This window comes from Osmerus eperlanus, chromosome 22 (assembly GCF_963692335.1).
Source record: "Osmerus eperlanus chromosome 22, fOsmEpe2.1, whole genome shotgun sequence".
In the NCBI taxonomy this organism is placed as follows: domain Eukaryota; kingdom Metazoa; phylum Chordata; class Actinopteri; order Osmeriformes; family Osmeridae; genus Osmerus; species Osmerus eperlanus.
The window spans coordinates 2,634,518-2,658,042 of NC_085039.1; the positions used below are offsets into that span (position 1 = coordinate 2,634,518).

At 43.6% G+C, this 23,525-nt stretch overlaps 2 protein-coding genes across 2 annotated transcripts; one reads left to right on the forward strand and one right to left on the reverse strand.

Annotated features, from left to right (window-relative positions):
• Window positions 1–3,173: 3,173 nt before the first annotated feature.
• On the forward strand, window positions 3,174–12,631 carry LOC134009140 (polyadenylate-binding protein 1-like; the record flags this gene model as incomplete). Its single annotated transcript, XM_062448864.1, has 5 exons — window positions 3,174–4,028; window positions 9,988–10,338; window positions 10,456–10,551; window positions 11,771–11,815; window positions 12,404–12,631. Coding segments are annotated over exons 1-5 (1,575 nt in total), but the record flags the coding sequence as incomplete, so codon positions are not given.
• Window positions 12,632–14,563: 1,932 nt separating this feature from the next.
• LOC134008479 (uncharacterized) lies at window positions 14,564–22,049 on the reverse strand. The gene is made up of 7 exons (XM_062447869.1): window positions 21,974–22,049; window positions 20,954–21,037; window positions 17,917–18,234; window positions 17,494–17,811; window positions 16,478–16,756; window positions 16,106–16,206; window positions 14,564–15,955 (listed from the first exon to the last, which is right to left on the reverse strand). Exons 2-7 carry the CDS (start codon window positions 20,982–20,984, stop codon window positions 15,893–15,895), a joined length of 1,110 nt encoding a protein of 369 aa, XP_062303853.1. The 5' UTR covers window positions 20,985–21,037; window positions 21,974–22,049; the 3' UTR covers window positions 14,564–15,892.
• Between the last annotated feature and the right edge of the window lie 1,476 nt (window positions 22,050–23,525).

Here is a 23,525-nt window from a genome sequence, read left to right on the forward strand (position 1 = left end):
CCCTTTGGCGATTCCTACTGCATGATGAAACTGCTATTTCTTTTCTTGGTTTAACCCTTGTGTTCTCCTCGGGTCGTTCTGACCCATCAGTCATTGTGACCCACCGTCGTATTGCGACAACTTTACCGCATACAAAAACAAAGTGAAGCATTTTCTTTTAACCGTCGGGCTGTCTCAGACCCCCCACATTGCGAAGGTTAAAAGAAAAGTATTTTTATTTGTTTTTGTATTGGGTAAAATTGGGTAAACACAATGATGGTTCGTTATGAACCTTTGGGTCATGTGACCCGAAGGCAGCACGAGGGTTAACATGTGTTGTATGTGAGGCCATAGGCAGGGGTTAATATGAGTATGGGAATTCATGACTCAGCTTTTAAGGTATCCTTTAAAATGTGTCTGACTCATGTTATATTTGGGTGTTATGAGGTTGTCAATGGTCATCTGTCAGTTACCTCTCTACATTCCTTTTAAAAAGTAAATTTAATCTGAAACCTTTAACAGTTCAGCTCACACCATTGTTGGCAACTAAGCCAAAGAGAATCACACTACATAAGCCCAGTCATCCATATTCTTCCTACAGTTGACCCAAAGAATGCTGCCTGTCACAACTACAGGGATGATTGTAGCATGAGCGTAGTCTGACTAAGCCATCTAGTATAAAAAGTCTAGAACTTGAGAAAGGTTTGTTTTTTTGGAAGGAGGGAACAGTGTGTGTGACCGAGAGGAACAGACTAAACAACAGTTTAAAAATAAGGATTTAATCAATTGATTAAGATGGTCCAAAGCTTCACAAGGCATCATTCGCCCATCCCTATATAGGCAAGACAAGTTTATTTGTATAGCACATTTCAACAACAAGGCAATTCAAAGTGCTTCACATAAAACCATTAAAAGCATCAAAACATAATGCAAAAGAAAACACGATTTAAAAACAATTAAGAACATTCAATAACACATTAAAAACATTCAAAAAGCAAGAAATAAAATAAAAGTTGCAGTGCAGTTTAAAAAATAAAATGCAGGAGATGCAGAAATTGATATTCTTTAATCTGGTTCAATTAAAGGCAACAGCGATTAGTAAAGTCTTCAATCTGGATTTAAAGGAGCTGAGGGTCTCAGCAGATCTGCAGCTTTCAGGGACCTTGTTCCAGATATGTGGTGCAGAAAAAACTGAACGCTGCTTCTCCATGTTTAGTTCTGACTCTTGGAACACAAAGTAGACCAGTCCCAGATGACCTGAGGGGTCGGGATGGTTCATAAGGTAGCAGCAGATCACAAATGTATTTAGGCCCTAAACCATTCAGTGCTTTATAAACCAGCAGCAGGATTGTAAAGTCAATTCTTTGTTGGACAGGAAGCCAATGCTGGAAGCCTTTCAGCACAGTCACTTTGCAAAGTCTTTTCTAGTCTTGCTACGTGTGTATAACCTGTCACTGGCACCCTGACAGACCTTGTTACGATGCACCCTGACCCAGTGTCTTGGATCTTCCCATGGCCCTGGCCATGCTCCTGTGGATTTGCCCCTCAATACCTGTTGTTCCTGTACTGACACACCCGTTTTGACCACATCGTTGGATTATCCCTTTGTACCTTTGGAATCTGCTTATTAAAGTTCTGTTCTCCACTTGGATCCGACTCCTGGTCCCCTTCCAATTTAACAGTGACAGATATCAAAGCTGTGTGCTGCATTCGTTTTTGTTGTTGTCGAGCACAGTAGAAATCATGAAGGATCTATTTGTCTGTTTGTATATCATTTCTGTTCTGTTCTCGAGAAAACCATTCAAATGTTGACTCATTATGTTGTATTTATCTCATTAGAAAAGCAATTTACAGGAAACCAAATGATGACCAAAAAGGAAGTGTATGTAAATTGTTGACCATACCAAAGTGGCATACAAAATGCATGTAATGAGAGGAGATAACATTGAACCAGTTCAAAATTCTAGTAGTTTTTTTCCTTTTGTTTTTTTAGAAAAGCATTTAGAAAAACCTTAATTCAGCAACTCAACTCTTCAGCATTTAAGAGCTAGCAGGGTGTCTCCTTGCCTACAGCATTACTGGTCATCAGATGACAGACTTGGCAGAACTGTCATGTTCCGTGGAGGTTCCCTCTCCATCACAACCTCTCTGTGAGACACAACAACGTGAACTCTTGCTTACTAGAACACATGCAGACCTTCAGCAATCAACAGTGCTATCACACTTCACCGCAACGTCACGCGTGTCTCTACTGTACGGGAGCGCCGTTGCCTCCCGCGGTACACTAGCTCGCCGCCCTATGACTAAAATGCGACCTCCCTAAAACTGGTCCTAAGCGGTTACATACAAAACAAACAAGGGATAGAGTTTAAAAACACTAGGCCTATATACTCAACTCTCCGGGGGTTCGAGACCCTCCCCTGGGGTCTGCGCTTTGTGAGGCCGCTCCAAAGACAGCAGGAGAGCCTACTCCACAGGCTGGGAGCGGACAAGGGTACGCCTATAGCCCTATCACCCTAAACCGCCAGGAACCTCGCCCTGTCTTCACGCCGGCAGCCCTAAATGGTCTGCGAACGCCGCCACCCCCCGATTGCGTACTGTGTATTTCTATTTCCGCGATATCCACCACAACGGCTCCCAGACCAACGCAACACCCTACCGATCTTCTCCCTTTTATATCCCTCTCGACACTCCCTTCAACAGGTGCAGCCACTTGTCTAATTGTCAGCGCAGCGCTTGACCGCTCCCCTAACTACCCCAGTCATTCACTACACTTACCATAAACGGATAGAGTAAAGGTTTGATGAGCTACTTTGTCTCCTCTGGTTTGTAACTGATAAACTCCAGCGTCGTGGAGTGAGATGTTTCTCACAGTGAGAGATCCGGTCTGTAAGTCCAGCTGAAGTCTGTCTGTAAACCGCTCACCTAACAAAGTGCAACGTAATTTCCCCGTATTCACCTGCAGTAACCACAATTTATATATATAATATATATATATATATTTATATTATATATATATATTATATATTTTTTTTTCTTTACTACACTGGCATTATAGTGGAACATCGTCTAAATCATCTATGACGTAACAGAACTTTTGGCATTTAGAATCCACAGTTTTGCATTAAAAAACCTTGTTAGACATAACGTCATCTAGTTGCCTGATATAATTTCCAATTAGATAGTAAGAAAAAATGAATCAGCGTCCTTCTAGTCGTCCAAAAGCTTCCTTGTATGTTGGAGACATACACCAACATGTTACCGAGGCAATGCTCTACAACCACTTCAGTCCCGCCGGGACCATCCACTCTATCCGCGTCTGCAGAGACAGGGTCAACAAGCGCTCTCTGGGTTATGCCTATGTCAACTTCAAGAGGTCAGTGGATGCCGAGCACGCCTTAGATTTCTTGAATTTTAAACTGACTGATGGCTCTCCGATTCGTGTAACTTGGGCCCACCAGCGCGACCCGACCATGACAAAGAGCGGTGTGGGTAAAGTCTTTATTAAGAACCTGGACACGTCAATAGATAACGAAAATCTATACGACACCTTCTCTGGCTTCGGCAAAATCTTGTCGAGCAAGATTGCATGTGGTAACAATGGCTCAAAGGGCTATGGTTTTGTTCAATTTGAGACCGCGGAGGCTGCCGAGAAATCTATAGAAAGATTGGACGGTATGCTGTTTAATGACAGAAAAGCATTTGTGGGCCGCTTCAAATCTCGCAAGGAGCGCCAAGCTGAGCGATTTGGTTCATGCGCAAAGTTCACCAATATCTACATCAAGAACTTTGGACAGGATGTGGATGAGCAGAAGCTGACAGAGGTGTTCAGCAAGTATGGAAAGATCACGAGCGTCTGTGTCATGAAGGATGAGAATGGCAAGTCCCGAGGGTTCGGCTTTGTGAACTTTGAGAGGCACGAGGATGCGCAAAAAGCTGTGGATGACATGAAAGGAATGCAAATTAGCGGCAAGCTGATCTATGTTGGCCGCGCCCAGAAGAGGTTAGAGCGTCAGTCCAAGCTCAAGCGTTGGTTCCAGCAGAACCAGGCTCGCATGACATGCCCTTCTAAGCAGCTGGTGAGTAGAGGCTGCAGTCACATAGTAAAAAGACAGTCATTTCTAGTGCTGTTTCCAGTGCTATTTCCATGTTTTGACAATATTCAATAATGAAGTCCACATTTTGCCAACCATCAGCAGCACATGAGTGCCCAGATCCACTCCAAGACCAAAGCCCAGGTCAAGGTCCAGACCCTGACCCAGGAAAATGCCCAGGTCGAGACCCAGCCTAAGGTCCATGTCTGGACCCATCCTCAGGCCCAAGTCCAGACCCAGCTTCAGGCCCAGATCCAGACCGGGACCCAGGTCCTGACCCATGCCTTCACCCTGGCCTTGGTGTCTATGCAGCAGGTGTAAACCATACACACATGTATATCTTAAATGTGTGATACACAAGGTGGCACCAAAAACCTTGGGTGTCTACTGTATCTATCTAACTGTGTGTATTTAACATAATATGTGCCCTGTCTCTTTCCAGCCTGCTGTCTACACATGGATAAGCTCTCCTGGTGTGTGTGTTGTGCCTGGAGTTTCTAACCCTAACCGACAACTTAGCATGACTGCTCTGGCCCAGCTCATGACCCTGGCTCACAACCAGACAAAGGCCCAGACCCTGATGGAGATTCAGGCCCAGACCCAGACCAGGGCTCAAGTCCAAGTTCAGGCCCTGATTGGAATGCAGCAGGTAATTACAGTACTGGCTTTTGTAAAATGACTTTTGACATGTATTACAGTTGTATTACAGTTTCACATAGTGGCAGCACTAGGATTGTGTGTATCGTATGTAAAGGTGTATTTTAAATTGTGTGTCCCTCTGTCCTCCATTAGCCTTCTGCTTATGTGTGGGGCAAGGAGCCTCTGACAGCCTCCACACTGGCCTCCACTCCTCTGCACTACCAGAATCCTAAGCTGGGAGTGTCTCTCATCAGCATCATCCACAAGTTTCAACCACACCTAGCTGAAAAGCTCACCGGTATGTTCCTGGAGATGGAAAATGATGAGGTGATCCACCTGCTGGGATCTCCACAGGCTCTGCACTCTAAGATCAATCAGGCAATGGCTGCCTTTCGTGCCTCCCGGATGAATGTGGCCAAGGTTATGTCCCAGCTTAACCTCCAGACACCTTTGAGGATCACCACCCTGCACCAGGCTAACCAGGACTTCAAATCTTCTGCAGCTGAGACCAGCCTGACAAAGCCTGTTGATGGTCTCCAGGGAGTCGTGGGAAGGGAGACCTTCTTGCAGCTGTATGGTGAGCAAATCAAGGCTGTGATGAACACTTCCGATAGGCATCAGCCTACCACTGACTTCCAGTTGCTGCTGGACATGAAAGAGACAGACAAGCAGATCATGTAAGTCACAGTCATTTACTCTTTTAGTATCATTGTATCAAAGTATTTTGTACTTATGAGCTTAGTTAACCTGATATTTGATATTAGTATTAATATTTGATATGTTCTGATGTTAATGGTAGGCCTTCTCTTCTCTTCCTCTTCTCACCCAGTGAAGACCTCAAGCCTGTCGCAGCCAGAGACCTGAGCCTGCTTCACCTGAGCAGAGAGCTTCAACCAGAAACGGCGGTTTCTTCCAAGAGCCATGTTGGCTCCATAGCTGCTCCCAGGCAGAAAGCAAAGAAGAAGGGAGGAGGATGTTTCTGTGGCCTCATGAGGGCTTTCGGGAGAGCTGTCAGGAGAGCTTTCAGGAGAGGAAGAGGAAAGAAAGTAAAACCTTTAAGTTGATCTTCACGGTTGTTATTACGTAAACATGGTTACATTCATAATAAACATACAGTGTGCATACCATGTTGGTTACCAATGGTTTCCTGGTGTTCTGAGCACATAGAACATTTTCTTTTTCTTTTTGAAGGATTGCACTGTGGGTGAGAAGACCTATGGTGGAATCTCACATGCAGAGAACATCACCTCCATGAAAGCTGCTGCATCTGCAGTGAAGAATGGAGATGCTGATCAGTTTCCCACTACTCTGTAATACACATACATTATTAATCCTTAATTAAACATTCATTGCATTTTATTTGACTCTTGACTGTTGTTATTTTCATCTATTAACATCATACCAAAGAGATCTTTATCAAACTTCCTATTTGAGAATCTTTAAACTTGTCTCATTTGCGCAATGAACTGCATTTCTAAGTAAAGCCTCTAGATGGTCCAGTTATCCCAGTTATCAGGAGGATTCTTGCAAGTGAGTTGTAATGCTCTTATGAAAGTATGTGGAAATGCCCCACAATCCCTTTGGCGATTCCTACTGCATGATGAAACTGCTATTTCTTTTCTTGGTTTAACCCTTGTGTTCTCCTCGGGTCGTTCTGACCCATCAGTCATTGTGACCCACCGTCGTATTGCGACAACTTTACCGCATACAAAAACAAAGTGAAGCATTTTCTTTTAACCGTCGGGCTGTCTCAGACCCCCCACATTGCGAAGGTTAAAAGAAAAGTATTTTTATTTGTTTTTGTATTGGGTAAAATTGGGTAAACACAATGATGGTTCGTTATGAACCTTTGGGTCATGTGACCCGAAGGCAGCACGAGGGTTAACATGTGTTGTATGTGAGGCCATAGGCAGGGGTTAATATGAGTATGGGAATTCATGACTCAGCTTTTAAGGTATCCTTTAAAATGTGTCTGACTCATGTTATATTTGGGTGTTATGAGGTTGTCAATGGTCATCTGTCAGTTACCTCTCTACATTCCTTTTAAAAAGTAAATTTAATCTGAAACCTTTAACAGTTCAGCTCACACCATTGTTGGCAACTAAGCCAAAGAGAATCACACTACATAAGCCCAGTCATCCATATTCTTCCTACAGTTGACCCAAAGAATGCTGCCTGTCACAACTACAGGGATGATTGTAGCATGAGCGTAGTCTGACTAAGCCATCTAGTATAAAAAGTCTAGAACTTGAGAAAGGTTTGTTTTTTTGGAAGGAGGGAACAGTGTGTGTGACCGAGAGGAACAGACTAAACAACAGTTTAAAAATAAGGATTTAATCAATTGATTAAGATGGTCCAAAGCTTCACAAGGCATCATTCGCCCATCCCTATATAGGCAAGACAAGTTTATTTGTATAGCACATTTCAACAACAAGGCAATTCAAAGTGCTTCACATAAAACCATTAAAAGCATCAAAACATAATGCAAAAGAAAACACGATTTAAAAACAATTAAGAACATTCAATAACACATTAAAAACATTCAAAAAGCAAGAAATAAAATAAAAGTTGCAGTGCAGTTTAAAAAATAAAATGCAGGAGATGCAGAAATTGATATTCTTTAATCTGGTTCAATTAAAGGCAACAGCGATTAGTAAAGTCTTCAATCTGGATTTAAAGGAGCTGAGGGTCTCAGCAGATCTGCAGCTTTCAGGGACCTTGTTCCAGATATGTGGTGCAGAAAAAACTGAACGCTGCTTCTCCATGTTTAGTTCTGACTCTTGGAACACAAAGTAGACCAGTCCCAGATGACCTGAGGGGTCGGGATGGTTCATAAGGTAGCAGCAGATCACAAATGTATTTAGGCCCTAAACCATTCAGTGCTTTATAAACCAGCAGCAGGATTGTAAAGTCAATTCTTTGTTGGACAGGAAGCCAATGCTGGAAGCCTTTCAGCACAGTCACTTTGCAAAGTCTTTTCTAGTCTTGCTACGTGTGTATAACCTGTCACTGGCACCCTGACAGACCTTGTTACGATGCACCCTGACCCAGTGTCTTGGATCTTCCCATGGCCCTGGCCATGCTCCTGTGGATTTGCCCCTCAATACCTGTTGTTCCTGTACTGACACACCCGTTTTGACCACATCATTGGATTATCCCTTTGTACCTTTGGAATCTGCTTATTAAAGTTCTGTTCTCCACTTGGATCCGACTCCTGGTCCCCTTCCAATTTAACAGTGACAGATATCAAAGCTGTGTGCTGCATTCGTTTTTGTTGTTGTCGAGCACAGTAGAAATCATGAAGGATCTATTTGTCTGTTTGTATATCATTTCTGTTCTGTTCTCGAGAAAACCATTCAAATGTTGACTCATTATGTTGTATTTATCTCATTAGAAAAGCAATTTACAGGAAACCAAATGATGACCAAAAAGGAAGTGTATGTAAATTGTTGACCATACCAAAGTGGCATACAAAATGCATGTAATGAGAGGAGATAACATTGAACCAGTTCAAAATTCTAGTAGTTTTTTTCCTTTTGTTTTTTTAGAAAAGCATTTAGAAAAACCTTAATTCAGCAACTCAACTCTTCAGCATTTAAGAGCTAGCAGGGTGTCTCCTTGCCTACAGCATTACTGGTCATCAGATGACAGACTTGGCAGAACTGTCATGTTCCGTGGAGGTTCCCTCTCCATCACAACCTCTCTGTGAGACACAACAACGTGAACTCTTGCTTACTAGAACACATGCAGACCTTCAGCAATCAACAGTGCTATCACACTTCACCGCAACGTCACGCGTGTCTCTACTGTACGGGAGCGCCGTTGCCTCCCGCGGTACACTAGCTCGCCGCCCTAAAATGCGACCTCCCTAAAACTGGTCCTAAGCGGTTACATACAAAACAAACAAGGGATAGAGTTTAAAAACACTAGGCCTATATACTCAACTCTCCGGGGGTTCGAGACCCTCCCCTGGGGTCTGCGCTTTGTGAGGCCGCCCCAAAGACAGCAGGAGAGCCTACTCCACAGGCTGGGAGCGGACAAGGGTACGCCTATAGCCCTATCACCCTAAACCGCCAGGAACCTCGCCCTGTCTTCACGCCGGCAGCCCTAAATGGTCTGCGAACGCCGCCACCCCCCGATTGCGTACTGTGTATTTCTATTTCCGCGATATCCACCACAACGGCTCCCAGACCAACGCAACACCCTACCGATCTTCTCCCTTTTATATCCCTCTCGACACTCCCTTCAACAGGTGCAGCCACTTGTCTAATTGTCAGCGCAGCGCTTGACCGCTCCCCTAACTACCCCCGTCATTCACTACACTTACCATAAACGGATAGAGTAAAGGTTTGATGAGCTACTTTGTCTCCTCTGGTTTGTAACTGATAAACTCCAGCGTCGTGGAGTGAGATGTTTCTCACAGTGAGAGATCCGGTCTGTAAGTCCAGCTGAAGTCTGTCTGTAAACCGCTCACCTAACAAAGTGCAACGTAATTTCCCCGTATTCACCTGCAGTAACCACAATTTATATATATAATATATATATATATTTATATTATATATATATATTATATATTTTTTTTTCTTTACTACACTGGCATTATAGTGGAACATCGTCTAAATCATCTATGACGTAACAGAACTTTTGGCATTTAGAATCCACAGTTTTGCATTAAAAAACCTTGTTAGACATAACGTCATCTAGTTGCCTGATATAATTTCCAATTAGATAGTAAGAAAAAATGAATCAGCGTCCTTCTAGTCGTCCAAAAGCTTCCTTGTATGTTGGAGACATACACCAACATGTTACCGAGGCAATGCTCTACAACCACTTCAGTCCCGCCGGGACCATCCACTCTATCCGCGTCTGCAGAGACAGGGTCAACAAGCGCTCTCTGGGTTATGCCTATGTCAACTTCAAGAGGTCAGTGGATGCCGAGCACGCCTTAGATTTCTTGAATTTTAAACTGACTGATGGCTCTCCGATTCGTGTAACTTGGGCCCACCAGCGCGACCCGACCCTGACAAAGAGCGGTGTGGGTAAAGTCTTTATTAAGAACCTGGACACGTCAATAGATAACGAAAATCTATACGACACCTTCTCTGGCTTCGGCAAAATCTTGTCGAGCAAGATTGCATGTGGTAACAATGGCTCAAAGGGCTATGGTTTTGTTCAATTTGAGACCGCGGAGGCTGCCGAGAAATCTATAGAAAGATTGGACGGTATGCTGTTTAATGACAGAAAAGCATTTGTGGGCCGCTTCAAATCTCGCAAGGAGCGCCAAGCTGAGCGATTTGGTTCATGCGCAAAGTTCACCAATATCTACATCAAGAACTTTGGACAGGATGTGGATGAGCAGAAGCTGACAGAGGTGTTCAGCAAGTATGGAAAGATCACGAGCGTCTGTGTCATGAAGGATGAGAATGGCAAGTCCCGAGGGTTCGGCTTTGTGAACTTTGAGAGGCACGAGGATGCGCAAAAAGCTGTGGATGACATGAAAGGAATGCAAATTAGCGGCAAGCTGATCTATGTTGGCCGCGCCCAGAAGAGGTTAGAGCGTCAGTCCAAGCTCAAGCGTTGGTTCCAGCAGAACCAGGCTCGCATGACATGCCCTTCTAAGCAGCTGGTGAGTAGAGGCTGCAGTCACATAGTAAAAAGACAGTCATTTCTAGTGCTGTTTCCAGTGCTATTTCCATGTTTTGACAATATTCAATAATGAAGTCCACATTTTGCCAACCATCAGCAGCACATGAGTGCCCAGATCCACTCCAAGACCAAAGCCCAGGTCAAGGTCCAGACCCTGACCCAGGAAAATGCCCAGGTCGAGACCCAGCCTAAGGTCCATGTCTGGACCCATCCTCAGGCCCAAGTCCAGACCCAGCTTCAGGCCCAGATCCAGACCGGGACCCAGGTCCTGACCCATGCCTTCACCCTGGCCTTGGTGTCTATGCAGCAGGTGTAAACCATACACACATGTATATCTTAAATGTGTGATACACAAGGTGGCACCAAAAACCTTGGGTGTCTACTGTATCTATCTAACTGTGTGTATTTAACATAATATGTGCCCTGTCTCTTTCCAGCCTGCTGTCTACACATGGATAAGCTCTCCTGGTGTGTGTGTTGTGCCTGGAGTTTCTAACCCTAACCGACAACTGAGCATGACTGCTCTGGCCCAGCTCATGACCCTGGCTCACAACCAGACAAAGGCCCAGACCCTGATGGAGATTCAGGCCCAGACCAGGGCTCAAGTCCAAGTTCAGGCCCTGATTGGAATGCAGCAGGTAATTACAGTACTGGCTTTTGTAAAATGACTTTTGACATGTATTACAGTTGTATTACAGTTTCACATAGTGGCAGCACTAGGATTGTGTGTATCGTATGTAAAGGTGTATTTTAAATTGTGTGTCCCTCTGTCCTCCATTAGCCTTCTGCTTATGTGTGGGGCAAGGAGCCTCTGACAGCCTCCACACTGGCCTCCACTCCTCTGCACTACCAGAATCCTAAGCTGGGAGTGTCTCTCATCAGCATCATCCAAAAGTTTCAACCACACCTAGCTGAAAAGCTCACCGGTATGTTCCTGGAGATGGAAAATGATGAGGTGATCCACCTGCTGGGATCTCCACAGGCTCTGCACTCTAAGATCAATCAGGCAATGGCTGCCTTTCGTGCCTCCCGGATGAATGTGGCCAAGGTTATGTCCCAGCTTAACCTCCAGACACCTTTGAGGATCACCACCCTGCACCAGGCTAACCAGGACTTCAAATCTTCTGCAGCTGAGACCAGCCTGACGAAGCTTGTTGATGGTCTCCACGGAGTCGTGGGAAGGGAGACCTTCTTGCAGCTGTATGGTGAGAAAATCAAGGCTGTGATGAACACTTCCGATAGGCATCAGCCTACCACTGACATCCAGTTGCTGCTGGACATGAAAGAGACAGACAAGCAGATCAAGCGTTGGTTCCAGCGTTGGTTCCAGCAGAACCAGGCTCGCATGACATGCCCTTCTAAGCAGCAGGTGAGTAGAGGCTGCAGTCACATAGTAAAAAGACGAAGTCGAGCAGGTCCTGACCCAGCCTCTGGTCCATCTCCTGACTAATACCCAGGTCCAGACCCTGGCTCAGGCTAATGTCCAGACCCAGCTTCAGGCCCAGATCCAGACCGGGACCCAGGTCCTGACCCATGCCTTCACCCTGGCCTTGGTGTCTATGCAGCAGGTGTAAACCATACACACATGTATATCTTAAATGTGTGATACACAAGGTGGCACCAAAAACCTTGGGTGTCTACTGTATCTATCTAACTGTGTGTATTTAACATAATATGTGCCCTGTCTCTTTCCAGCCTGCTGTCTACACATGGATAAGCTCTCCTGGTGTGTGTGTTGTGCCTGGAGTTTCTAACCCTAACCGACAACTGAGCATGACTGCTCTGGCCCAGCTCATGACCCTGGCTCACAACCAGACAAAGGCCCAGACCCTGATGGAGATTCAGGCCCAGTCCCAGACCAGGGCTCAAGTCCAAGTTCAGGCTCTGATTGGAATGCAGCAGGTAATTACAGTACTGGCTTTTGTAAAATGACTTTTGACATGTATTACAGTTGTATTACAGTTTCACATAGTGGCAGCACTAGGATTGTGTGTATCGTATGTAAAGGTGTATTTTAAATTGTGTGTCCCTCTGTCCTCCATTAGCCTTCTGCTTATGTGTGGGGCAAGGAGCCTCTGACAGCCTCCACACTGGCCTCCACTCCTCTGCACTACCAGAATCCTAAGCTGGGAGTGTCTCTCATCAGCATCATCCACAAGTTTCAACCACACCTAGCTGAAAAGCTCACCGGTATGTTCCTGGAGATGGAAAATGATGAGGTGATCCACCTGCTGGGGTCTCCACAGGCTCTGCACTCTAAGATCAATCAGGCAATGGCTGCCTTTCGTGCCTCCCGGATGAATGTGGCCAAGGTTATGTCCCAGCTTAACCTCCAGACACCTGTGAGGATCACCACCCTGCACCAGGCTAGCCAGGACTTCAAATCTTCTGCAGCTGAGACCAGCCTGACGAAGCCTGTTGATGGTCTCCAGGGAGTCGTGGGAAGGGAGACCTTCTTGCAGCTGTATGGTGAGCAAATCAAGGCTGTGATGAACACTTCCGATAGGCATCAGCCTACCACTGACTTCCAGTTGCTGCTGGACATGAAAGAGACAGACAAGCAGATCATGTAAGTCACAGTCATTTACTCTTTTAGTATCATTGTATCAAAGTATTTTGTACTTATGAGCTTAGTTAACCTGATATTTGATATTAGTATTAATATTTGATATGTTCTGATGTTAATGGTAGGCCTTCTCTTCTCTTCCTCTTCTCACCCAGTGAAGACCTCAAGCCTGTCGCAGCCAGAGACCTGAGCCTGCTTCACCTGAGCAGAGAGCTTCAACCAGAAACGGCGGTTTCTTCCAAGAGCCATGTTGGCTCCATAGCTGCTCCCAGGCAGAAAGCAAAGAAGAAGGGAGGAGGATGTTTCTGTGGCCTCATGAGGGCTTTCGGGAGAGCTGTCAGGAGAGCTTTCAGGAGAGGAAGAGGAAAGAAAGTAAAACCTTTAAGTTGATCTTCACGGTTGTTATTACGTAAACATGGTTACATTCATAATAAACATACAGTGTGCATACCATGTTGGTTACCAATGGTTTCCTGGTGTTCTGAGCACATAGAACATTTTCTTTTTCTTTTTGAAGGATTGCACTGTGGGTGAGAAGACCTATGGTGGAATCTCACATGCAGAGAACATCACCTCCATGAAAGCTGCTGCATCTGCAGTGAAGAATGGAGATGCTGATCAGTTTCCCACTACTCTGTAATACACATACATTATTAATCCTTAATTAAACATTCATTGCATTTTATTTGACTCTTGACTGTTGTTATTTTCATCTATTAACATCATACCAAAGAGATCTTTATCAAACTTCCTATTTGAGAATCTTTAAACTTGTCTCATTTGCGCAATGAACTGCATTTCTAAGTAAAGCCTCTAGATGGTCCAGTTATCCCAGTTATCAGGAGGATTCTTGCAAGTGAGTTGTAATGCTCTTATGAAAGTATGTGGAAATGCCCCACAATCCCTTTGGCGATTCCTACTGCATGATGAAACTGCTATTTCTTTTCTTGGTTTAACCCTTGTGTTCTCCTCGGGTCGTTCTGACCCATCAGTCATTGTGACCCACCGTCGTATTGCGACAACTTTACCGCATACAAAAACAAAGTGAAGCATTTTCTTTTAACCGTCGGGCTGTCTCAGACCCCCCACATTGCGAAGGTTAAAAGAAAAGTATTTTTATTTGTTTTTGTATTGGGTAAAATTGGGTAAACACAATGATGGTTCGTTATGAACCTTTGGGTCATGTGACCCGAAGGCAGCACGAGGGTTAACATGTGTTGTATGTGAGGCCATAGGCAGGGGTTAATATGAGTATGGGAATTCATGACTCAGCTTTTAAGGTATCCTTTAAAATGTGTCTGACTCATGTTATATTTGGGTGTTATGAGGTTGTCAATGGTCATCTGTCAGTTACCTCTCTACATTCCTTTTAAAAAGTAAATTTAATCTGAAACCTTTAACAGTTCAGCTCACACCATTGTTGGCAACTAAGCCAAAGAGAATCACACTACATAAGCCCAGTCATCCATATTCTTCCTACAGTTGACCCAAAGAATGCTGCCTGTCACAACTACAGGGATGATTGTAGCATGAGCGTAGTCTGACTAAGCCATCTAGTATAAAAAGTCTAGAACTTGAGAAAGGTTTGTTTTTTTGGAAGGAGGGAACAGTGTGTGTGACCGAGAGGAACAGACTAAACAACAGTTTAAAAATAAGGATTTAATCAATTGATTAAGATGGTCCAAAGCTTCACAAGGCATCATTCGCCCATCCCTATATAGGCAAGACAAGTTTATTTGTATAGCACATTTCAACAACAAGGCAATTCAAAGTGCTTCACATAAAACCATTAAAAGCATCAAAACATAATGCAAAAGAAAACACGATTTAAAAACAATTAAGAACATTCAATAACACATTAAAAACATTCAAAAAGCAAGAAATAAAATAAAAGTTGCAGTGCAGTTTAAAAAATAAAATGCAGGAGATGCAGAAATTGATATTCTTTAATCTGGTTCAATTAAAGGCAACAGCGATTAGTAAAGTCTTCAATCTGGATTTAAAGGAGCTGAGGGTCTCAGCAGATCTGCAGCTTTCAGGGACCTTGTTCCAGATATGTGGTGCAGAAAAAACTGAACGCTGCTTCTCCATGTTTAGTTCTGACTCTTGGAACACAAAGTAGACCAGTCCCAGATGACCTGAGGGGTCGGGATGGTTCATAAGGTAGCAGCAGATCACAAATGTATTTAGGCCCTAAACCATTCAGTGCTTTATAAACCAGCAGCAGGATTGTAAAGTCAATTCTTTGTTGGACAGGAAGCCAATGCTGGAAGCCTTTCAGCACAGTCACTTTGCAAAGTCTTTTCTAGTCTTGCTACGTGTGTATAACCTGTCACTGGCACCCTGACAGACCTTGTTACGATGCACCCTGACCCAGTGTCTTGGATCTTCCCATGGCCCTGGCCATGCTCCTGTGGATTTGCCCCTCAATACCTGTTGTTCCTGTACTGACACACCCGTTTTGACCACATCATTGGATTATCCCTTTGTACCTTTGGAATCTGCTTATTAAAGTTCTGTTCTCCACTTGGATCCGACTCCTGGTCCCCTTCCAATTTAACAGTGACAGATATCAAAGCTGTGTGCTGCATTCGTTTTTGTTGTTGTCGAGCACAGTAGAAATCATGAAGGATCTATTTGTCTGTTTGTATATCATTTCTGTTCTGTTCTCGAGAAAACCATTCAAATGTTGACTCATTATGTTGTATTTATCTCTCATTAGAAAAGCAATTTACAGGAAACCAAATGATGACCAAAAAGGAAGTGTATGTAAATTGTTGACCATACCAAAGTGGCATACAAAATGCATGTAATGAGAGGAGATAACATTGAACCAGTTCAAAATTCTAGTAGTTTTTTTCCTTTTGTTTTTTTAGAAAAGCATTTAGAAAAACCTTAATTCAGCAACTCAACTCTTCAGCATTTAAGAGCTAGCAGGGTGTCTCCTTGCCTACAGCATTACTGGTCATCAGATGACAGACTTGGCAGAACTGTCATGTTCCGTGGAGGTTCCCTCTCCATCACAACCTCTCTGTGAGACACAACAACGTGAACTCTTGCTTACTAGAACACATGCAGACCTTCAGCAATCAACAGTGCCATCAATACAAGTATATACTAGAATGATTGTCAAATATTATTCAACTTGGTTCTATTGGTTGAATATTTTACCATATTCTACCTTAAACTTCCTGTATGCCACAGCCACAATCACAGCCACAGCCACAGCCACAGCACCCCGGTCCCTAGTGTGATTGTGAAAGTTGGTGGTTGTAGACAGACCTGAAGAAACACATACACACACAACCATGGAGTTTTACTAGTGTTTCCAGGTTCTGTGGTCAAAAGTGAGTGCTAAATGGTTGTCTTTCTCACAAGGCGTTTTTAAAACCAACAGTAAACAGACCGGCAGACATGACAGTGTACTATAATGTTTATAATTTGTGTAATAAAGTGCATCAGAGATGTTACTATGAAAACTGAGGATTCAGAGTCTCCATGTTTAGTTGTTTGTCATCTGCCTCTCTTGACATGGAGAGAAACAGCCACTGACCTGGGCACAGCTCTGTCTTGTGGAGTTTGTCTGTCTGGTTACTGATGGGGTTTTCAGCCACACAGCTGTAGGTGTCTCCATCCTGGTCCTTCATCTCCAGATGGAGAGAGATGTTGGAGGAGAGATCAGGACTGCTGGTCTGGTTAAGTCTCTCCTCTCCTTTGTACCAGGTTAGGGTCACATCTCTCCCGTTCTTCACAGAACACTCCACCGTACAAGAGATGTTGTTGGCTGACAGACGGAGGTAGGAGTAACTGATGGCAGGACCGGACACCATGTCTGAACATTTTCATTCAAATGAGTGCCAGTTAGTGTGCCAGTTATTTCCACTAGGAGGTGATATTAGCCTACAGCTTTGAGACAAATTAAAGCGAAACGTACACAAACAATGCACAGGCAAGATGAGTGCTTCTCCGGCATAATGAAATGCACTAAATGAAATAAGTGCAGGCTAGTGAGCAATAGGAATAATGTGGAAGTACATTGTGCGTGTTCATGTAATTAACCTAATACTCAAACAATAAGTATGTCAAAGTAGGACATTCATAGGAGCTGTTGACAATTTACTGATTCCTAATGTGCATGTGTTTGACTGTTATTTAGTTATGTTTTACACTTGATTAAAAAAAAAAATGTTTTAGAGTCGGATTTGGTACAAAGGGGGGAGGAGGAAAACAGCAACAGGTTATGGACAGAATATGTAGAAATAGGTAACACTACCCTTAGGGATCAAAATGTTATGGACAATTGAAACATTTGGGACTTTCTTTGCGTATCTTAAAGTGGTCATCTGTCGGTGTTTTTAAACCATTTCTTTTTTATTCAATATTTATTAGTTATGAATAAAGTGCTTTAAAGGTATCCTGCTGCATTGCCCTCTTAACAGTGGAAAGGTAATTTACTCAAACAAGAACCCAAGTACAAGTACTTAAGTAATAAACCTACACTCAAACTCAGATACTTTAATGCCGTAGGTATTGTATAATTCAGACTGATTACAATTAAACCAAGCTTACCATAAACGGATAGAGTAAAGGTTTGATGAGCCACTTTGTCTCCTCCGGTTTGTAACTGATAAACTCCAGCGTCGTGGAGTGAGATGTTTCTCACAGTGAGAGATCCGGTCTGTAAGTCCAGCTGAAGTCTGTCTGTAAACCGCTCATCTAACAAAGTGCAACGTAATTTCCCTGGATTCACCTGCAGTAACCACAATTTATTGTAGATCCATCCGTCGTCAGGCTGGAGTCCAGCTACATGTGTTTCCAGAGTGACAGTCTTTCCCTTTTGCACACTGAGTTGAGTCAGTTGAGCCTGGGATTCCCAATCAAGCATACCTGAAGATAGAAATTGAGTTATGGACAGTTCATTGCAGAGCATTGGGACAAATCAATTCAGAGTGGCCTAAATAACACAAAGCATAAGAAAAAAAATAGGCTCACGCGCATGCAGCCACGATATTTTGTTTATAGTAGAAGGCGCTGTTATCATCAACGCAGCCTCAGACAGCGCCGATGCTGGATTGTCTTTTGCTGCTGTAACTGCTTCCCAGTCAGTATAGCACAACACAACACTGACAATAACAACTACAATCCCAACACATGAGCCCAGTAGTCCATGTTGGGCTCCTATCATAAATAATGGCTTGATGTAGTGCTTCATGACAGTCATGCCCGTCTTCGTGTAACCATCTCCAACTACCTCCAGGTCCACTTTCTGACGGCCAAGATCATCCTTTGTCTCCTGCTCTTTGCCCCTACCTAGAAAGAACAAACAAAAGCACAAAAGGTTGAAATAAAATAGCTTGTTACAATCACTAGTTAGTTTTGTGTTACATTGGTTACAAAACTTGTGCTGTTCACATTTTATAGTGCACATTTCATGATTTTGAAGCAACATATTTGATGTTTCTATTCTTTTCAAAATGTTTCTTCTCTTCTTTAATAATTTATGCTCACTGGTGGGTGGAATGTCAAGACTACTCTTCCTCAACCCCTCTTTTGGCACCTTTTCTGTTTTATACAAATTCAGCTCATCCTCCATATTTTTCAGCGGATATTCGTATCTTTGTTTCTGTTTTTCCAGACTTTGTTTAAGTTTTTCCTCATACATCCTTCTAATCTTTGACACCTCTCTTGGCATCTTGCTCTCCATCAGTTCATAGTTCACTTGGGGTAAGAAGAACTCAGCAGTGTTGTCCTCCACCATCACCTCAATCTTCTGCAGGAGCTCACACACCTGCATATGATTACTTGTAGGTCCACAAAGAACATGATGTCTGCCTCCACATTTCTCCAAAACTGCTTCTGTACTCTCCATAACCTGTTTGGAGAGAGTGAATGTATCCTCTTCTTCACTAACAAACAGGAGCATAGTGTGTTTCCAAACCCTCTCTGACAAAAGCTCCATGTGTTCCTGGACAGACTTGTTCTCATTGGCTGAAATCCCTTCCCCTAAGGGCACCACAAGCAGGAGAGCGTGGGGTCCTGGGGGGTGTTCCATCAACGTCGCTAACGCAAGTCGCGCTAACACGAATAAGTCTCACTTGGGTAAACGTCAATTTAGACTTAAGCCTCAAGCCGTTCCACTAACGTTCCGTTCCACTAACAGGCAACTTCCTGGCATAGTTGCCCGTTCAAGAATGTCCCACATGCAAAGACATAGACAGATGCAGACAGACTGAACAGTGTCAAGGCTTGGCTACAGTGGGTTTGCTTCCTTGTGTGTGATTCCAGCAGACTACATAGTCTAGGCCTACCTACATAGACTGCAGTCTACTACCTTCCTTTCTACTATTATAGTCTACTCTCCTTTCTATTACTTTTTACAAAGGATGGTAGGCTGCTCTTATGTGTTCATTGCCATCCTTAAGAGTTGCTAAAGTGTTATTTCATTATATATATATATATATATATATATATATTTATGTATATTTTTTTAAGAATGACAATTACATTTATCTAGATAAATTATGCTGGGCCTGCTGAACCTATACTTCTTCCACAGATACTGGTCAGGGAACCATTACTTCTGTCTCTGAAGACCCTTGGGGCTGGTGGGATAAACGCTCTTTGTATAATCTGAGCACCTTCAACCACCACAGGGTTGTCAAAGAACGGATACGCCATAATTGATTGTAACTTGTCTAGACGCTCTGCTTAGTTTCTAAGTCCTTATTTTACGTCAATTAACCAATGGCTTTTGAAAACAAAAGTGACATTATTTCTTAACTTGTTTATTTAAATTAATATATTTTTTGGAGATGAAGTAAACATGTAGCTAAATCATTAATGTCTGCACTTCAAAAAGTCTGAATTTACGTTTCCGAACACGGACTAAAGTGGTTTGCGCGCAGGAATTTACTCGACGGAACTGTCTTTTGAGATTCTGTTTCCACCTGTTTGAAATTATTTGCAACACATTTTAGTTTAGCTTGACTTTTAGCCTGACACGGATCAGGCTAGTTCCGAAGTATAAGTTACCTTGGTTACGTAGCTAGAACTAAAATAAGCCACCTTAATGGAACGGAACTCTCGCTAAAGTAAGTGAGACTTGGCGAGATAAGTCTAGCTTTTCCTTAATCGACGTTGATGGAACACCCCCCTGGGGGTAACAGAGTCACACTGTTTACTATTTCCTTTTTGATTTGGCTGGACGTGCGTTTCACACTCTGTCCCAGCCCGGTGTTTCCACCACAGTCACTGTTCTTCCAGCTACTTCTCTTTGCTTCTTCACGCACATGCTTCTGTCTTTCCAGTTCCCTTCTCCCAGGATGTGTCCGGCAACCACACTCTTCCCGGCCCCAACTTTCCCCAGCAGTACAAGTCAAAGATCAGACTGAGGAGTAAGACCCTCTGAGGGAAACAAAAACATAGTGTGACGCCACGAGAGGCTACAAAGCCCTCAGCGAGACAGCTCAAAATAGTGCGAGGACACCGGGGTCGAACAAAAACAAGGGGTATATTAAAGATCCTCAGAATTAACAAAAAAACTTCTAAATCTTACATAGGATTCCAAAAAACGTAAACGGCGCCTCTTCTAGGCGCAGGACTCCTTCTCTTCACCAAACCCCACTCTGCCCACCTAACTGTGGCTCTCCCTCTTTAACACAACCCTTTAGGTCATCAGGGTCTGATCAGTTTCAGGTGTGCGGGAATGCCCCGTTTTTAGGGAGGGATGGAGGTCCCGGCTCCCCCAGCAGAGGGAGCCACAGCTGCTCAGGGCTGCAGACACCTCCGGGGAATGTAGCACCCCTCCAGGACCCAGCCTCTCGTGACGTCACAATAGATTGAACTGTAATTATGTAATTATTAATCCATTTAGCAGACACTTTTATCCAAAATGGCCATACAGTGGGCACTTGAACCTGCAACCACTTGACCTGCAGTCAGATTGCACTACCACTGAGCTGTATACCCATCCACCTAAACCACTTTTACAGACAAAATGTAAGGATTTTTGAAAATATGGTTAACGTACCAGAACCTATTGTTGAGTGCTCAGCTGCCATTTCACAGGTGAGTCAACGCAAGCCTAGACCTGTCACGTGGTGGACCTGGTTGGCTGCAACACAGATAGCCTACAGTAAATCACTTGTTAAATATGGCCCACTGCCCTCTATAGAGGCACATTTCATACAATGTCGTTGTATGTATGTTGTTTTTTTATTAGGTAACTAAAGAAAATAACTATAGAAATTCATCTATAGTCCTTTACGTAAAGTAAATAACTGTGGACAGATAACTCTTGGTTAGTAGTCACACAGTACGAAAACAGTCGTGTTAAACTGTACCTTTTATAGGCTTTCTTTTTGATCAACTTAAATTCAATGAGTCTTGAAGAAAAGTAGGCTATAATGGGCTCAAAACGAGGCCAATGACGATCCACAAATGTAAACGTGTCCCACAAATGTAAAACGTGTTTCACAAGTGTTAAACTGGTTCTGCAAATGTGATCAATTTTCAAGGGGATATACAATAGGCGAAGCGCTCAAGTTACACTTTCGCTTTCAATTTTGTTTGTGTTTAGCCTTACATAAAAAGCACCATGGAAAACATAGAGGCAGTTAAACCGTATATATAATTTCTAAATGAATTGGAAAATAAGAACATTCAGCGAAAGAGGTATGTTAGTCTACATGTAGCGCACTATTAGTCGAGAAATGTTAGTCTATGTTGAAACTCCTTTGAAAGCAACCTTTAGAAGCATACGGTTTCAAACAATGTCCATCCATTGTTGAAAAGGCATCCAATCTAATAATAAATAACATTCTCAACTCTATGCCTGAAATCCCCTTGAACCAGCAACGACTAGCTTTTTTACTTGTAATTTATAGGCCTACTTACATCTAGACTACACAGCAGATTCTTTAGGAGAAGACACACAGCAAGCTAGATGTACATGTTTGCTAGTTGCTACTTGGTTAATAAATAATGATATTTAATGAACCCAAGTTTCTTAAATATATATATATTGGTGTGATTGTCTTTTTCAACTCACTTTTGGTCTTGTTTGAACCTGTTACGTCCCTTGCCCTGCTTGTATGTGTGTTCTGTCTTGTTGTGTGCTTGTCTTCCCTTCTGTTTTCCCCTCACTCTCATTGCTGCATTCAGGTGCCCGTCTGGGAGTGGCTATCGTCACCACTCCCCCGTCACCGGCACAACTACTCTCATCCAATCAACTGTCTGTCCGTCTGCATTGAAACCCTCACCTGTCCGCTGTTCTGGAGTCTGTGTGCGTTTGTAGTCGGCTATGTGTTTGTGCCATTCGTTATTGTCGACGATACTGTTGAGACATATTATTACTTGTTACTTGTTACTTGTATATCGTCCTCCTGTTTATTTTGTGTCTTATTTCTGTTAGGGCCGATACACGGTATCATGCTTTTCGTTGTTTCTGTTTTCGTTCAGTCGCACAGGGGCTTTGGAACAGGTAACGCTAAGCTGCCTGTGACAATCAGGTCATTGTCACCAGAGTACGAAGAGGGCACTCCCTCTTCACGCCAGCAAACAATTAGATCAATCAGTCCACTCCCCTACTGCCCTTAAGACAGTCACTCCCTTCACTTCTTGCTAAGTCTTGCTAATCTTGTGCTGACATTTCTTGGCGATTTCTGATAGACATACCTTGGAATACTGACCTTGTTTTTGCCCCCGACCTCGTCTCTGTTCTACCTGTATTATATAGATGGATATATACAAGCAGTACTGGGGAAAGTTGGGGCCGGGAAGAGTGTGGTTGCCGAACACATCCTGGGAGAAGGGAACTGGAAAGACAGAAGCATGTGTGTGAAGAAGCAAGGAGAAGTAGCTTCTAACTCTAAAATATATATATATATATATTTATATATATAGTGGGTCACATCTCTCCCGTTCTTCACAGAACACTCCACCGTACAAGAAACGTTGTTAGCTGACAAACGGAGGGAGGAGTGACTGATGGCAGGACCGGACACCATGTGTGAAAATATTCATTCAAATGAGTGCCAGCTAGTGTGCCAGTTATTTCCACTAGAAGGTGATATTGTCCAAGCATTGGCCTACAGTTTTGAGTCATATTAAAGCGAAATGTCCACAAACAATGCACAGGCAAGATGAGTGCTTCTCTGGCATAATGAAATGCATTGCATGAAATAAGTGCAGGCTAGTGAGCAAAAGGAATAGTGTGGAAGTACATTGTGCGTGTTTATGTAATTAACCTAATACTGAGTTGTGTTGGGGCACGTATTTTGCCCCAACAAATTATTTATCATGCCCTCCCCCGCTCACGCCCTCCCCCGCTCACGCCCTCCCCCGCTCACGCCCTCCCCCGCTCACGCCCTCCCCCGCTCACCCCTGCTCACCCCCTTCCCGGCTCGCTCCCTCCCCCGCTCATGCCCTCCCCCGCTCACGCCCTCCCCCCCCCAAAAAAGCCCAAATGAATGCTATTTTTGGGGGGGGGATCACGTGCATGCAGCCAGGATCGTATCTTTAAAAAGTTATTCAAATGTTTACTTTTCCCCCGTCCTGTAGCCTAGCCTACAAAGCAGGCTACGGTCCGCTACACTATAGTT

Excerpts from the sequence above, each read along its gene's own strand:
- LOC134008479 (XM_062447869.1), bottom strand. The coding sequence starts at position 20,984 with ATGGCAGCTGAGCACTCAACAATAGGTTCTG. Across the intron at positions 17,812-17,916 it reads AATATCGTGGCTGCATGCGC|GTATGCTTGATTGGGAATCC; the intron begins GTGAGCCTATTT and ends TTCTATCTTCAG. Across the intron at positions 16,757-17,493 it reads CTTTACTCTATCCGTTTATG|ACATGGTGTCCGGTCCTGCC; the intron begins GTAAGCTTGGTT and ends GAAAATGTTCAG.